At 43.4% G+C, this 14,919-nt stretch overlaps 4 protein-coding genes across 4 annotated transcripts; 2 read left to right on the top strand and 2 right to left on the bottom strand.

Moving 5' to 3' along the window:
- Positions 1 to 6,118: 6,118 nt before the first annotated feature.
- LOC132786320 (uncharacterized) lies at positions 6,119 to 7,666 on the top strand. Its single transcript, XM_060792821.1, has 2 exons — positions 6,119 to 6,651; positions 6,710 to 7,666. The coding sequence occupies exons 1-2, from the start codon at positions 6,209 to 6,211 to the stop codon at positions 7,374 to 7,376; spliced, it is 1,110 nt and encodes a 369-aa protein (XP_060648804.1). The 5' UTR covers positions 6,119 to 6,208; the 3' UTR covers positions 7,377 to 7,666.
- A 167-nt stretch (positions 7,667 to 7,833) lies between these two features.
- On the bottom strand, positions 7,834 to 10,928 carry LOC132786317 (bromodomain-containing protein 8). The gene is made up of 3 exons (XM_060792819.1): positions 10,208 to 10,928; positions 8,935 to 10,077; positions 7,834 to 8,878 (listed from the first exon to the last, which is right to left on the bottom strand). The coding sequence occupies exons 1-3, from the start codon at positions 10,830 to 10,832 to the stop codon at positions 7,929 to 7,931; spliced, it is 2,718 nt and encodes a 905-aa protein (XP_060648802.1). The 5' UTR covers positions 10,833 to 10,928; the 3' UTR covers positions 7,834 to 7,928.
- A 437-nt stretch (positions 10,929 to 11,365) lies between these two features.
- On the top strand, positions 11,366 to 13,184 carry LOC132786321 (CDGSH iron-sulfur domain-containing protein 2 homolog). Its single transcript, XM_060792822.1, has 3 exons — positions 11,366 to 11,524; positions 12,062 to 12,282; positions 12,442 to 13,184. The coding sequence occupies exons 1-3, from the start codon at positions 11,428 to 11,430 to the stop codon at positions 12,523 to 12,525; spliced, it is 402 nt and encodes a 133-aa protein (XP_060648805.1). The 5' UTR covers positions 11,366 to 11,427; the 3' UTR covers positions 12,526 to 13,184.
- Positions 12,802 to 14,903, bottom strand: LOC132786319 (elongation factor 1-gamma). The gene is made up of 3 exons (XM_060792820.1): positions 14,774 to 14,903; positions 14,479 to 14,628; positions 12,802 to 14,319 (listed from the first exon to the last, which is right to left on the bottom strand). Exons 1-3 carry the CDS (start codon positions 14,783 to 14,785, stop codon positions 13,186 to 13,188), a joined length of 1,296 nt encoding a protein of 431 aa, XP_060648803.1. The 5' UTR covers positions 14,786 to 14,903; the 3' UTR covers positions 12,802 to 13,185.
- Between the last annotated feature and the right edge of the window lie 16 nt (positions 14,904 to 14,919).

Here is a 14,919-nt window from a genome sequence, read left to right on the forward strand (position 1 = left end):
GCAATAAATATCTCATGATAGACGATGGATTTTTTTTGCTCTCGTGTGTTTTGTGTGTCTGTGCATGTGTGTATGTAATTCGCCATACTTTTTTCAATTGGAAGAGTCAGGGCAGCGACAACAAGAGACCACCATACTCTTCATGAAGAACAAGGATAACAAGAACAACGCCAGCGAAGAAGACAAGGCATACTTGAGAAATAAAAGCAGCGACTGCGACAGCAAAAGCAACAGCAGCCTCAACAAAAACAACTGCTACTCTCCTATCAACTTGAGCCATCAGCGCAGCCATCGTTACTCACCAACACACTCGACATACTCAATGCTTGTACATACAAAGTGAATACACTCGCCGCTCTGTTGCTGTGTGTAAGCTTTGCTTTTTGCATGCGTGTGAGTGTGTATAGGTATGTGTATATACACAGGCCTATGTACATATGCAAAAGTATGTGTGCCCCATGTTTTGTGCGGTTCTTTCATGGCGTTGCCACACTGTCTGAAAGTAGTTCAATTATTCATTTCAAAAGCCAACGACTTTTACTTTTGGCGCTTTAACCGTTTTTTCTTACGTACACACACTATGGGTGTTCAATGGTCCGTTATGTATGTGTTGCATCTGTGTATGCTCTCTTTGTGTGTGTGTATTTGTTGCTGATAAGCAACAAGAACACAACGTATTGAAGAAAGCTGAGAACTGCTGCTGCTGCCTCCGCTTATCAATACAAAAAACTTTGTAGCCGCATGCATTGTTTTTGTTGTTCCAGTTTTTTGCACTATCGCTTAATAATTGAAATTAAAAAAAATGACCGAGAATGCCCGAGTTATTTTCAAGCAATGTGCACGCCCCGAAATTGAAATTTGGTAAGCATGAATGAATGAATTGGAATTGGAAATCGCAGCGCAACGTTACCAGATCAGAACAATTTTTTTGTTCGGTTACTACTGTTTTTAGTGGGTGAGGGTCCAGTGTTTCACATTGATTTAGTATTTGTGACTAGATCCACACTCATTAAAAACGGTAGTACAATCAGCAAGGGAGTCAAACTTTACTAAATACATATCTGGGAATTGAGTGAATCAAGTTCTGGTTCTTTAGAAACAAAACTATCTATACAATGAGGAAATGTCTGAGGCGGAAGTTGTAGTACAATTTGATTGCTGCTAAATGAGCTGTCACAATTTTTGTTTCGTATTCAGTTTTTATCTGAGTGCGTGAGAGAGAAAGAGAAACGCATTCAAAAATCCTTAACGGAAACGTGCTCTTCTTTCCAAACTATCCACCTGTTTTCTTTATTCTTTTTATTTATTTTTTTGGTTCTTGAGCAAGGTAATTAGTCAGCTCTTTGCTCCACGCTCACGTACTGAAAGCCAACCAAACAGAACGAAATGTTCTCAAGCAAGCCTATGTGTGTGTGTGTGAGTATTTTAGAGAGAAAGACTTGGTGAGCGAGAGGTAGATTGAGATCGAGAAATGTTTCCCAGACTTTTGGGTGGCTTAATTACACGCACCATATTAAAGCTAATGTGTATGATTTTCGTATATAAAACGTATCAGCTCAATTCTCAACCTCACTCCACAACAAAAGAACTTTATTCTCAAGATTTCTCGTATAGTACGAGTATGTTCTTAAATTAATTTTCGTTCGTTCGGTCTGTTTTATGGAAAAATTTCAAGTGGGACTGAAATTTGAGTACCTTATATATTTGTCAATAACCAAAAGAGGGCCAGAGAGTTCAACAACATTTTGTTTTCCAGTTGAACTTGGATTTCCGTATTTGAAAAAGGCGAAAGGCGTTTCGGTTTTTCTGTTTTTTTTTCTTTGGCACACGATTATTATTTGCTACCGGAACAAATTACTCAAAATTCTCGGAAGATCGTTCCTCAATCTTTTTGTCGCATTACTTCTTAGGTTTCTCCACTATTTCTCTCTTTCTCTGTTGTGCTCTATCTCTCGCTCTCTCTTTGCTTGTACATAGTGATGATATGTATGAATTATATTTAAATATATATCTGAGCAATACATAACTAGACGCGACACTGAGTAAACAGCAATTTCCGTAGAATTGTGTGGCCTGAAACTTTTGTGCAGATCGAGCAGAAATTCAAACTGCAGCGACGCCACAATTCTTAAACAATCAGACGACGGCTTTTGAAAAACGCGCGTTGTTTGTTGCGGGGTTGGGGAGAGTGTAAAAATTATTGTATAAATCAGCAGAAAAAAGCAACGAGCCGAACAAAAAATAATAAACCTTAATTCGAAGCTTCGAGCTTGATTCATTCATACTCATACAGTTCTATACACAGCTACAGATACAGATACACAAATACAATATACAATATACGCGGGAGACCGCGAGATCGACAGTTGACGACGGACGAAGAGATGGGGAAGGGGGGAAGGGACGCAAGCGAGGTGAGGCGGACTGCCAATTGAGCTATGAAAACCGATCAAAACGGCCCCAATTGAAATTGTTTCCAGGCACGAGCAATGACATGAAATGATGTCCAAAAAAAAAAGATAGAAAAGAAAAGAAGGCAACTAAAATAAAACCAAACCCACAAAACACAAAGTTGCAATCACCAATCACAGGAGAAAGAGGTATTCAACCTCAACTGCTGCAACTCCAACTCCCAACTATGAAGTCGCTGTCCGCAGTCAAATGCCACAGAAAGTCGTGCACTGGCAATAATCATTGCTCCGAGGATGGATGGATAGATAGATGGAGAGAGGCTGTTGCTAATGTTGCTCTTCTCTGACTCTATTTTGTCGGCGAACATGGATCTAGTGCACGGTTGGTCATGATTAAGTTCGTGACTAGATTTCATGCTCGTCTATTAAGTTGGGTCAACACACATACAACATGGCAAAAACAACGACGACGACGACGCAGCCATGCCTAAGAGGAGAGCAGCAAGCTAGCAACTAAAAAGGAGTAGACAACTAATATAGCAGCGACTTTGTCAATTAGCCATATGCATATTTAATGCTTCTTTTTGATCTGGATATATGCGATTATAAAACAATTTGTGCCCTGCAGATAAAGTGGCAGACTTCTCCATTGATTGCCTGAGAACAGCAAACATGAATGATTATATTATTGTGTATTGCTTGCGTTTGACCCGTGACCCACATAATAAAGCAGCCAACAAGAATAAGAGCTACTTTTTCGCCCGCAGCAGTAGCAACCAAAACCGAAAAAAAAGGTATGTCATTGACCCATTGCAGCTTGCATGAATTGTCTGTTGACCGCAAAGGGAAAAGTCAACTGTGCAATGTGCAGTGCATGCTGGCTTTGGCTTTAGCTTCAGCTTGGCTCACACGTTCCGCCCCCTTGACGGCAGCCGTCGCCCGCATGTTGCTGCTGCAGTAGCCTTTCTGATTTGTCTGCTTTATGGGCAAGCGACACGCGATTCCCGATCGAAGCGTTCGATGTCGATGTGGTTGTTGTTGTTAGCTGCCACCCGTTGACAAACGTCTAACGCTGCAATAAATTTGGACCCAGCATTGCTCGCTCTCGATTGTGTTATCGGCAGCGTGTGAAACAGTCGAGGGGTTTTCCTTTTTCGTCGCAATCGCTGTCTGGCGCCTGCGGGTGAATAGGGTGTGTTTAGATCTGTATGTGTGCTTACTGCTTACTGATCTTGCATGTTCAGTTCTTTGCATTTAGTTTTGCCCTCTAAAACTATATCTATAACACCTGCCTGCGTTTACAATTTCTTTCGAGTATTTCGTATTTTTCAGCAAACCGGGAACACCTTTCAACCCTGACGACGAGTTACGCCCTGTTCCCTTGCCCTCCCTTTCCCACTTCACTTATTGTTGCTGCCTTCACGCTACTGAAATGCCAACGCACTCGAGTCGGAGTCTAATAAATAAAAAAGTAAAATAGCACCGCATTATTTCTGGGCTTATTTACATATTTTCGCTGCTGCTATTTGTAGCTAGTATTTAGGCAGCAGCATACCTTTAACTTTACCTTCTTTATACGTAGCGCATTTTCAACCCCGAGACGAGAAAGCAACGCGTCAAGCGCAGTGAATTGCAACGGCACTTGGAAGTTTCCCATTCCACAATGAGTTGAAAAGCTGGCAGACGTCAAATGCTGAAACTAATTGATATAATAGTTAAAATAGCAAACTAACGAGAAAGAAGTTGGCAGCAAAGCCGCAAAACAAAGCGCAACAACAACAAAACAAACAAGAAGTGAGATACAGAAGAAACTACTGCGTTGGCGAAGTGCAAAACCTTTCCAATTTGAAAATAGCTTTGTGCTGTGCTGTGTGCTCGTTCCCACAAACAACAACAACCACTATGTGCTTGGCAATTGCTGCAACCACAACTACAGCAACAGCGTCAAAGAGGACGAAGAGAGCAAGATGACAATGCAGCGATTAAAGCAAAGCAGAACAACGCAACTTGAACTCTGGACAGAGACGTCGTCGACTTCGACATTGTCTCTGGATCTTCTGACTGCCAGTCTGCCTTCCAGCAACAACAGCAGCTGGAAAAATGCTCGTTCCAATGTGCGGCATTTCCGTTTGCCAGTGAGGATGCTGCAGCTTGTGTGTGTGTAGTTATGTGTGTCTTTGCCCATTTGGCCGGACAAGAAAAAATAATCACATTTATTAAATCAAATAAAATATTTATGCAATTTATGAAAGCATTTTGTCTATCTATTATTTATGCGCAAAGGAAGAGGATATAGATTATGCTCGGGGCAAACGAATGAATTTACTAAGCGGGGTGAATTAGAATTTGAACGAATTATTAATTATTGGTCAGAATTATTCCGTCCGTTCTACTTTCTTAGAGTTACTTAATGTTATTCTTCATCATTCGATGATTTCCGTTAAAAAACAGATTGGCAAGACTCAAAATTTAAACTACTTTTTATACGAATGGCGGTTTAACAAAGTCACTGCAGTTTGAAACTCGAAAAATACTAAAAGGGCGTTTTAAATATATTCAGTATTTTTCACCCTTTAAGTACATGCATACGTATGTATTGTGCTGTTCACGATCGCTCTTATGTGCTGTTGCTTATTTTTATTCACGATTCTTCAGAAATACATTAGTATAGTACATATATACAAAATTTAATTAGTACTAATACAAAAAAAGTGCCCGTTTCTTTATTTAAAAAATTTAAGCCATTTTCCAGCACTATACGCTTGTTTACAAATCGATAAGTTATCGCTCGCTGACTCGATTTTATTTCGATAGCTTATTTAATTCACAATTGGCGGGCAATTCAAGTGGAAATAAACTTAGTCTTACAATTAAATCATGTTTTAATACGTCGTAATTGGGCATGGTTAATTAACTTTATTTGATATGATTAATGCGTTTTAAAAACAAGTAGGTATATTGGCTTTTTTGTGTGTTTTCATTAGTGCTCACCTTAAGTTAGGCTTGGCTCGAAAGAGTCCGATGATTACTGACGGACACTGGCTGCGATTTGACTGCTTTTTGCCACTCGCACGTAACATGCAACCAACGTAACGAAGGCGTTGCAGTTGGCCGCAATAAAATTACATGAGCAGGCAACAGGTAAACAACACACAACATACATATATTAAAGCCAGTTTTGTTGCACTCACAACTGGCAATTGTTTGTTGACCACCCACCGGCAACTATTTTGGCTTTCTGTTGTGATTTTTGTTTTATTTATGTCTCTGCTTTTGGCAATTAAAACCCTTAATGTTGACCATGAACTGCTTGTGAGTAACCTTCGCCTTAACTTGCCGCCCATTTGTTGTAAGCTATTTTAAACTAACCGCTCGAAAAAAGTGGGTTACGGTGGTTACTGACCCACCAAAATCCGCAGCGCAGTCGTACTCGTATTTGTGCCATTGTTTGGTGTAGTTAATAGTATGTTTGCCTTTATGCGTCGACGTCGTCGTCGTTTACTTCTTCGTGGTACCAAATGCGTCGTCTGGCGGCGCCTTCAGCTTGGCCATTGTGTTATTATTGCTATTAACACGATTTTGAACAATTCATGCTTCATTTTTTTTCGGTGTGTTCGGTGTGTAGTGTGTGTGTATGTTTGTTGTGTACTTAGTGGCCAACTACCGCATTTCGCTGGCTCTCGTTGCTGGACTGGCGCACCAGTTTCAATTTCTGATTGCCGCTCGACTCGTGCGGATCGTTTGAGCTCGTCGAGCTGTTTTGGGGGGAAAACATTGATCTCTCGCTCGGTAACAATATGATGTGGTTATCAATGCTAGTGCTGCTGTTGCCTTCGACTGCTGTGCTGTGTCTGGAGGACAAGACGAAATCGACGGTTGTTGATGACATTTGGAACGCTTTCAGGGCTGTGACCAATGACAGTGCGCTGCTCGATCACATCATACCGGAAATGTATGCAGCCAGCATGCAAAAGACAAATCCCAGCTTTGTTTTCAAGATGCCAACAAGTGAACGCGATGGCTACCAGATGCTCACGATGCAACGGTCCGATTTCTCAACACCCATCTTCCCGAACATCAGCAGTCAATCGAATATTGTGGGCGATGATGCAGTGCAGCCAACGTTGGATGGCAATAGTCATCTGAAGTCGAGTCCGGCAGTTGAATGGCAGCAGCTGGGATTACAGGGATGGGTGGGTGAACTGAAGCCGCCGTTGCCATGGCAGGAGCAATCACACAAGTGAGTAGAGAACATCATCACCTTGAGGAGCCACATTACAGTCTTTGCTTCTCCACAGAGATGTGCACCCACAACCGCCAGCATTGCCTTTGGCGGATTATCCACGCGCTGAAATTATACACGATCTGAAGAACCAACATTTCAATGGACGCGTTACGGACATTCGAGTCATTGCCAGCAATCAGCATTCGGCGCCAGTTGATGACCTAATGAATGGAGAGAATGTGTACATAGCACGTGCCAACGATCCCTTCGGCTACTCCATGCGATGGGCCTTGAATAATGACACAAATGGCCAAGATCAGGCGTCGAATGAGCGCGGCAAACGCGATGTGGCCAAGCTGTACTCCATGATCAAGTGCTCCACGAGCTGTGATCCCTTGATCTACAAGGGCTATGGCTGCTATTGTGGCTTTGGTGGCCATGGTGTGCCCACCGATGGCATCGATCGCTGTTGCCGGCTGCACGACAAATGCTACGGGCAGAGCAACTGCATCTCGTATCTGGAATACTTTGTGCCCTATGTGTGGAAGTGTTATCGTGGCAAGCCACTGTGTGCCATCGATCATGGCGAGTGGGGTGGTCCAGATTCTTGCGCGGCTCGATTGTGTCAATGTGATTTGCGGCTGTCGCGCTGTTTGCGCAAATTCTATTGCCCAAATGGACGCGCCGTTTGCCGTTCGTCGCGTTCGCGTCGATTGCAGAATCTCATATTCTTCGATTGAGTGCGAAGCTCAACTGCCAGCTGCCAAAGACATAATAAAATTGTGCAATCAACGTGTTTCCTAAAAAAGCAAAACTACTAATTAAACTACTCGGAAAAATCTAATTTCACAAAACAATTATTGTTCTAGTTATGACTAAACATTTGGGCAATATCAGTGAAATGCAATCTGTAGTAAACATTTATGTTCAAGTAATTGCTTCTACTTTGAGATACTTTAGATATTAAGCCTTGAGTTTCAAGTACTGCAAAATTTTAATCATTCTCATGACAGCCCTTGAATACTCTTGAATCGCATCTTTAATAACGTCTACAGCCATAATACAGATCTGTGTCAAGTTACAGCTAGTTAAATTTTAAAACTGAGAGACTGGTTTGCATTCGCACATTTAGCGGCTCTAAAAAACTTTTCCACCAAATTAGCATACCTTCTAGTCATGCTGAAACGTCGAACCAAATCCAGTTACATTCGCTGTAAAGTTTATTACGTAAAAAAAGATTGTGATTTGATTTAAACCGCAATAAGAGCACAACAGCGCGGTTAAAATGGAGATTAATGGTGTCGTTGACTCTTCCGTGAGCCGCTGCGTGCTTTATTGCCAGCCGGTGTCTTTTCTTTCTCCTTTTCCTTCTCCTTCTCGTGCTTGCCACTTGCAGTGCTCGTCGAGCTGCCATCCGATTGATGTGCATGATGCGAGCTCGTTGCAAACTCCTTGAGTGCCTGACACTCCTGCAGAAAGAGACGCGCTGTCTTGTGCTGGGCCGAGCTGGGTTTGTACATCAGCAACAGATTGTGGCACATCAGGAGCACATCCCGATGCAGTTCGCTGATGTTGCGCAAATGCCCAGAGTCAATGTTTCGCTTAATCGTGGGCAAGTCCATGGGACGCAGACACAGATCGGCCTGCTTCAGTGGATGTTCATCGTGAAAGGGCCGACGAAATGGCGCAGCATGTTTGCTCTCCAGCAACGAGCTGTAGATGCTCAGGAAGAGCTTCTTGGAGGCGCCGCGTGTTTCGCGACGATCATCGGTGTGCTCACTGGATGCCGGCGAGTTGGGGATGCTGTCGATGACCGGCGTGGATGAGCAGCGACGTCGTGAACTGGATCGCGCTGTGGAATGATCGCTGGCCGTCGTGGTGTCATCGTCGACCATGGGACTCGCCGAGCGATCGTGATGATTTAGCTTGCGCAATAATGGAGGACGAGCTGGCACCGCAGCGGGTGCTGGCGTTATACTGCTTGGTTGAGATTGTCGCGGCTGGACAGCTGATGAATCGGTCTCATGCTTGTGCTCGGCTTGCGATTTAGACTTTGAGCTACGTGCGGGTTCATCTGTTGCCTTGCTGCTGTCTGTCAGCGAGGAGGATTCTTCATCTGTATCGTGCACTGAGCTGGCAGCTGCCGGCGCATTTGATGTCTTGGTGTCCATAATTGACTCTGCTGTTTTATCTGTCGTTGCTGCTTTAGCTGTTTCTGTCTTGGTTGCATCTTCTTTGGCAGCTGCAAAAGAAAGACTCTTAAAGTGATATCTAGGTTGGATTTAACTGACAACTTACCTTCCACCTTTGTCGTTGGTGTTTTCTCAGTTTCCACATCGGCAGCTGGCTGCTGAACACTCTCCTCGGCCTGCTTTTCTGCTGCTTCCGGCGTGGGACTTAAGCTAGTTGCTTTAGCTGCCGTTTCATTTGTTTCTAACTTGTCGCTAGGTTCTTCCGTTGGAATTTCCTGTGCATTATCTTCACTCGAACTACTGGCTATGGTTATCGTTTCGCTCAGCTCATCGACTGTGACCTCATGTGTGTTGGGAGTTGCTGCTGTGCTTGTGTTTCCTTCCGTTGCAGACTGACTGCGATCTTTGCTCTCTTGGGAGGCAACTGCAGCCAGCGGTATGTTGTCATTGGAGTCATCACTGGAGCCCAGGACAACCTCTGTGACTTTTGACACCGTTGGCGATTTGCTCGACTTGCGACTATCGCCTTGCTCCCGCTTCAATGCATCCAGCTTGTCCTCAAAGTCAACTACCTCGGGTTTGCTTGCAGTTGTTGCCGGTGGCGAATCAACATTGTTGACATCTTTCAACAAGTCCTCATCAATAACGCTGGCCATGTCAATGTCTATGTCATCCATGATGTCGTCCATATTTTTGAATACCTCCAGCAACTGTTGCTCCTCGGCATCGGATTCATCCAACGTCTCCACTGCTTCTGCAGCAGATGCTTCTACTTCGGCCGCAGGTTTTGGATTTGTGGTGGCTTCTGCATCCGTTGCTTTGGGTGCTTCAGCTGCTTTGCCTGCTGCTGCCAGTTTGTTCTTCTCGAGTAGCATGGATAGCGTTGGCGCTGCTTGCGACGGACTGCGTCCAGTTGTGGCCACCTCAGCTACAGGCGGTCCGCTAATAGGACGTGTCATGAATGCTGGATCGCTGAGGTTTTTCGCCACAATCGCCGGTTGATTGGGCATTGCGCTGGCGCCGCTCGTCAACAACGAAGTTATCGTTGGCGCTGTTGCTCGTGCTATGCTGCCCAAGCCAACTGTGGCTGGTGTTGTTGTGGGCGAGGTGACGTTATTGGCGGCGGTGGCATTGTTACCACTGCCTCCTGGCGATTTAAGCAGCGATGTGAGCAGCGGCGCAGGAGCTGCCTGATGTTTGTTGGTGTTGCTGCTAGTGCTGGTGTTGTTGGCAGGTGCTGTGCTTGTGCCTAAAATAAAGAATTTAAGTGTTAACTTAACATGTGCTGATCGAAGGCAGGACCTAGGAACACGCAACCCTTAATATTACAGTGAAGCCATTTCCACCTTCTTCTTACAACCAAAATAATCTACACCTACCTGTTATGTCCTCCACATCCATGTCCACCGATGTGGTGTCAGCTGTGAGATTGGAACGCCTCGTTGCCGCTGTGTTGCTGTTGTTGCGCCAGCTGCCCACATCTTTCTTGCGCTGCTCACGTTCTCGCATGCGATTCTCCAGTTTCATTTCATCAATACGCTTGGTCTCTTGCTCCTTTTCGATTTCCTGCCACATTTGTTGCAACTGCTGTTCACTCAGCATGTCCGACTGCAACGATTCAATTTCACGCTGCACTTTACTGTACAATTCCTGATCGCGTCGCATCTGTGTTTTGATCTCTGCCAAACGCTCCTCGGTCAAGCGGCGCAACAACAATTCTGTGGGTGTCTCAACAGCGACTGTGGCTGGTGACGAGAAGCCGCTGCTTTCATTGGTGCGTTTCTTGCGTTTTGTGGTCTCCACCGTCTCCAACAGATGCCCATATTGGACGGCACAGTTCTTTTGTGAGTACCAATCTGCCGGTCGTGTGTTGCCATTATTGCCGCAAACAGATTTCAATGTGCGGCTCACTGTGATCCAGTTCTGATCACCACTGCATGATACAGCCGATGCCAAGCAAAGGTGCTCCCGTTTCGTCCACGTATCGAGAGGCGTTCGACTCATTTTATTACAAATCTCATTAATATTATTATAATTTCACAAGTTTTATTCGCTTTGCCACCAGACTGTCTTGCTTTGTTTTAGAGATGGACAAATACCGATAGCAGAAATCGTTTTAATTTCGATGTTTTTGAACTGTGACCGCACTTCACTTTCAAAGTATACCAAAATTGCAAATTTGTAGCAGTTACAAATATGATTCCATGTTATTATATTATTTATTGTTCTCGTCCACAAAAGAACGTGAACAAATACATATTTAGATTTAAATTTAGTACTTAATATTAAAAAAATATATCAAAATCAAATATATAAATAAGATAAAATGCAGAAACATTAAACTGTACAGTTTGAAGAATTTAATTTCCTGTTTATAATCTAATGTCCCTGATTTAAATTAATCATATTAAATTAATGCAAAACAATACTTTCAATATTCAATATAATTTGAGCTAATTTGTATTTATATATGTTGCGGAAATGGTATATTACTAGTATATTTCGTCCAAAAACAAGTGGCTATAATTTTGAATTCCATGTGCGGTAACACTGTCTACTGCATTTGTGTTTAATTCGTTTTAAAAATATAAATAAAAAAATGGAACCAATATCGCAATTAGTAAAATCTACTTTACCTAACTATTTGTCCAATTTGCCGATTCCCGACACCTTTGGCGGCTGGTTTAAGTTATCATGTGAGTGTCGAACACGCGTGTTTTGCCAGAAATTCGATCATTGGAATTAAACCCTAAGGTTGCCCTACATAAATTTTCAAATCAAATGGGTTTTAATGACGTAGCCAAGAGGTTTTTAGTGATTAGTATTAAATTGGATAGGTTATGTGGCGTGATGTCAGAGTTTTCAATTGGTTTTCTGTGGTTTAACAGCGTCCAATGCAGTTGTCAACTGTGTCAACGTTATTATGCAACATTTTGGTGTTAAAATCGCGCCATTGTTGTTGTTGTTGCTGTTGTTGCTACAAAAACCAGATTGACCATAGGAAACCTCATTTACAGTTTTTTTTTGTTGTTTTTCTTTTATCTATGATAAAATGGAATATGATAAGTGAAGGAAATACCGCTTCATTGCCCAAGTAGCGTTCTAGATGTGTTGACCTTGTTCTGATTACAGTTTGTATTATTTTTATGATTGATCTCTTAAAATATGTATATCTATCACAGTATTTGCTGATCTGTTTTTTATCTCCTCTCTCTCTCACTTGTTATTTGCAGTCAAGGATTGGCTGGCGCTTGTGCCACCCACCGCTGTTGTTGCCGGCATCGGCTACGCCGGTTATCTGGCCTTCTGTCCAGCTGCACAGCGCAGATGCAGCCCGAAGAGCGGACGATGCAATGAGACGATTCGCAAGCATGAGGCTAAAGTGGTGGATATGATTGATGTGGAGGATATTGCGGAGAAGGCGGCATTCTGTCGCTGCTGGAAGACCAAGAACGTAAGTGCCGGCAAAGTGTCATTTTATAGTAGGGAATGTAGGGATTAAATATTTTTTTGAAGAAATATTCCTATTTACTATTTTAAATTACGGGGTTTATTTTACTTTTTATGTAAAACATAAAATTTCTGAAATATTTACATGTTTACTTTTTTATAGTGGCCCTATTGTGATGGCAGCCATGGCGAGCACAATAAACAAACCGGCGACAACGTTGGTCCCGTTGTGGTCAAGAAGAAGTAATCATCAGGAGGCATCTTGGACGTTCTTTCCATTGATGATTTTGCCGTTTTCTGTAGCATTTCCTTGTTGAAATTTTCGTAGAGCTTTTCTACATTTTGCCACTTTATTAAAAACGCAACCAGTTCTGTTTGCAAAATTGTGTAAAATTCTTCAGATTAGTCAACCGACGATATTCGTAATATAAGCAAAACAAATTGAGCCGATAAAAAATGAAGCCAATAAAAACATAGTGTCTGTATTGAATTCACAGAATGAAAAACAAACAAGTTTATCGACTTATTTTACTTGAGTAGAAAACGCATATTTATTTTATTCATTGTGTGGCATAAATTATTAATCCTGGCTGATGACAATCAATAATTTCCATGTTGAAACGCAAAGTGACAAAAACAATTCTCGTTTGAAATACAAAAATGCAGAAGGCAAATTGTGGTGTTTGCTGAGCAAAACCAGGACATATATATTTGTATTCTTAAGCGCACGATGTCCCCGATGTCTCCTCGTTCTCCTTATCATCTCTCCATCTCCATGTTCTCTCTGTCTCTCTCGTTATTACTAATCAGTTGGAACTTAGCTATAAGGGGCGCATCGTGATTGCTTTATTTTTAATATTTGCTGCATATTGTGAATCTCAAAAAATTGTGTTGTGTGTGTTGCATTTTATTTGAAAATCTTGCCCTGGTTGAACTTGCGACCTTCCTTATCGGCGCCGGCCCACGAGAAGTATTGTGTTACCAGCTTCTTGGTCTCCTCGCTCTTGGCATCCAGTTTCTTCCAGTCGTACACCTCATAATCGATCTGCCAATCGGGCGACAGAGTGAAGGCGAGCTCCTGTCCACGCCACACCCAAATGCCAGAGATGGTGCTGTTGTTGTCCTCGCCGAAAAGGCAGACGGAGGCGAATGCCTGTTTGCGCATCTTGTCCAGACGCTGGAACATGCCGGTAATCAGATTGCACGACATGAACACCTTGGACAGTTCATCGTTGTATTTGTATTCGCCCAACCAGATCGAATAGTTCTCGGCATCGAATTTCTCAAAGAAGTAAGGAATGGACTTGGCCTCTTCCTCGTTGGAATAGACGCGCTTGAAGTCATCGAAATTGAAGGTGCCCTTAGGCAGGGAATCGAAGGGATCCTTGGACTTGGGCTCCAGAGCCAAAGCCTCATCGGCAGCATCCAGCTCCTCGGCGGGTTCCTTCTCCTTCTTGGGTGCCGGCTCCTTCTTCTCCTTGGGCTTCTTCTCCTCCTTGGGCTTAGCGGGCTGTGCGGCAGCGCCAGTCTTGTTCTTGGCCTGGAATTCAGCATACTTCTTGGGATCAAAGACTAATGCCTTCTCGCACAGTTTGTAATCCTTGAGCACAGCCTGCACCTGTGGCTGATTCAGGATGGTGAGGAACCAACGAGTCAGGCTGGGATAAGCGCTACGCACGCTTGGTTCCAGCACGCTCTCGAACAGATGCAACAGGCTGCTGAACACAACAATGTCGGCCAGTGTGATGCGCTCACCGGCCAAATAGGTGGCATCGATCAGCTTCTTGTTCAGCTGCTGCAGCACCAATTCGGCATCCTGCTTGGCCGTGGAGTTCTTCTGCTGTGGCAGAATGCCGAGCAGTGGGAACACCCAGGCACAGGAGACGGGCACGATTTCGTTGTCAGCAAACGAGATCCATTGCTGGACTTGAGCCTGGACAAAGGGGCATTTGCCACCGCGCAGCTGTTCGGTTGCCAAAAAGTAAGCAATGGCATTCGACTCGCTCAGATATTTGCCATCAGCGGTCTCAAAAGCTGGCACCTACAAAGACAAATTTGATGCGTCACAAAATTTGGTAGCGTAAAAAAAGAGATGACGTTGCAAGCTGACGACACCCGGCTTTTGCTTTTTTTTTGGCACACTCAAAAACGTAATGGCCATTTTAATGCAAAATATACAAAATATGATATTTGAACTTACCTTGCCGCTGGGGAACTTCTTTAGGAATTGCTCCGATTTGTTGGTCTCGCCAAAAGTAAAGTTCTCGGCCACTTTCACCTTAGCGCCCGAGTATTGGGCAGCAATCAGCGCCTTGTAGGCACGGAAGTTTTCGGGATAAGTGTAAAGCGTCTGTAATTAAAGCGGAATGGCAACGAACGACCATTAGTAACGTATGCGCAAATGTGTTAGCTATGTGTTGAGTATAAATTTGCCAATTATTTGTGTAGGATTGCACAATAATTCGCAAATTAAAGCGACGCTTTTTTTCACTTACTCCAGTCGACATCGTGATTCTTGCCGGAGAGAAAGAAGAAGACACAGCCAGTGTTGTCAACTTAAAACTTGCGAACTGTTGAAACCAGCGGAGCAACAAATTGCGTTACACCTATTACAGTGAGGAGTCAAATTTTTTCTTGCGTG

Source organism: Drosophila nasuta, chromosome 2R (assembly GCF_023558535.2).
Source record: "Drosophila nasuta strain 15112-1781.00 chromosome 2R, ASM2355853v1, whole genome shotgun sequence".
Taxonomy (NCBI): Eukaryota; Metazoa; Arthropoda; class Insecta; order Diptera; family Drosophilidae; genus Drosophila; species Drosophila nasuta.

What these genes read in the sequence shown, in the direction of transcription:
- LOC132786317 (XM_060792819.1), bottom strand. Translation starts at nt 10,832, where the DNA reads ATGAGTCGAACGCCTCTCGATACGTGGACGAAACGGGAGCACCTTTGC. An exon ending in GGATGTGGAGGACATAACAG is followed by an intron (nt 10,078 to 10,207) that starts GTAGGTGTAGAT and finishes TCTTTATTTTAG; the next exon opens with GCACAAGCACAGCACCTGCC. An exon ending in ACCAACGACAAAGGTGGAAG is followed by an intron (nt 8,879 to 8,934) that starts GTAAGTTGTCAG and finishes TTTCTTTTGCAG; the next exon opens with CTGCCAAAGAAGATGCAACC.
- LOC132786320 (XM_060792821.1), top strand. Translation starts at nt 6,209, where the DNA reads ATGATGTGGTTATCAATGCTAGTGCTGCTGTTGCCTTCGACTGCTGTG. An exon ending in TGGCAGGAGCAATCACACAA is followed by an intron (nt 6,652 to 6,709) that starts GTGAGTAGAGAA and finishes GCTTCTCCACAG; the next exon opens with AGATGTGCACCCACAACCGC.
- LOC132786319 (XM_060792820.1), bottom strand. An exon ending in AGAAGTTCCCCAGCGGCAAG is followed by an intron (nt 14,320 to 14,478) that starts GTAAGTTCAAAT and finishes TTGTCTTTGTAG; the next exon opens with GTGCCAGCTTTTGAGACCGC.
- LOC132786321 (XM_060792822.1), top strand. Translation starts at nt 11,428, where the DNA reads ATGGAACCAATATCGCAATTAGTAAAATCTACTTTACCTAACTATTTG. An exon ending in CGGCTGGTTTAAGTTATCAT is followed by an intron (nt 11,525 to 12,061) that starts GTGAGTGTCGAA and finishes TGTTATTTGCAG; the next exon opens with TCAAGGATTGGCTGGCGCTT. An exon ending in GCTGCTGGAAGACCAAGAAC is followed by an intron (nt 12,283 to 12,441) that starts GTAAGTGCCGGC and finishes ACTTTTTTATAG; the next exon opens with TGGCCCTATTGTGATGGCAG.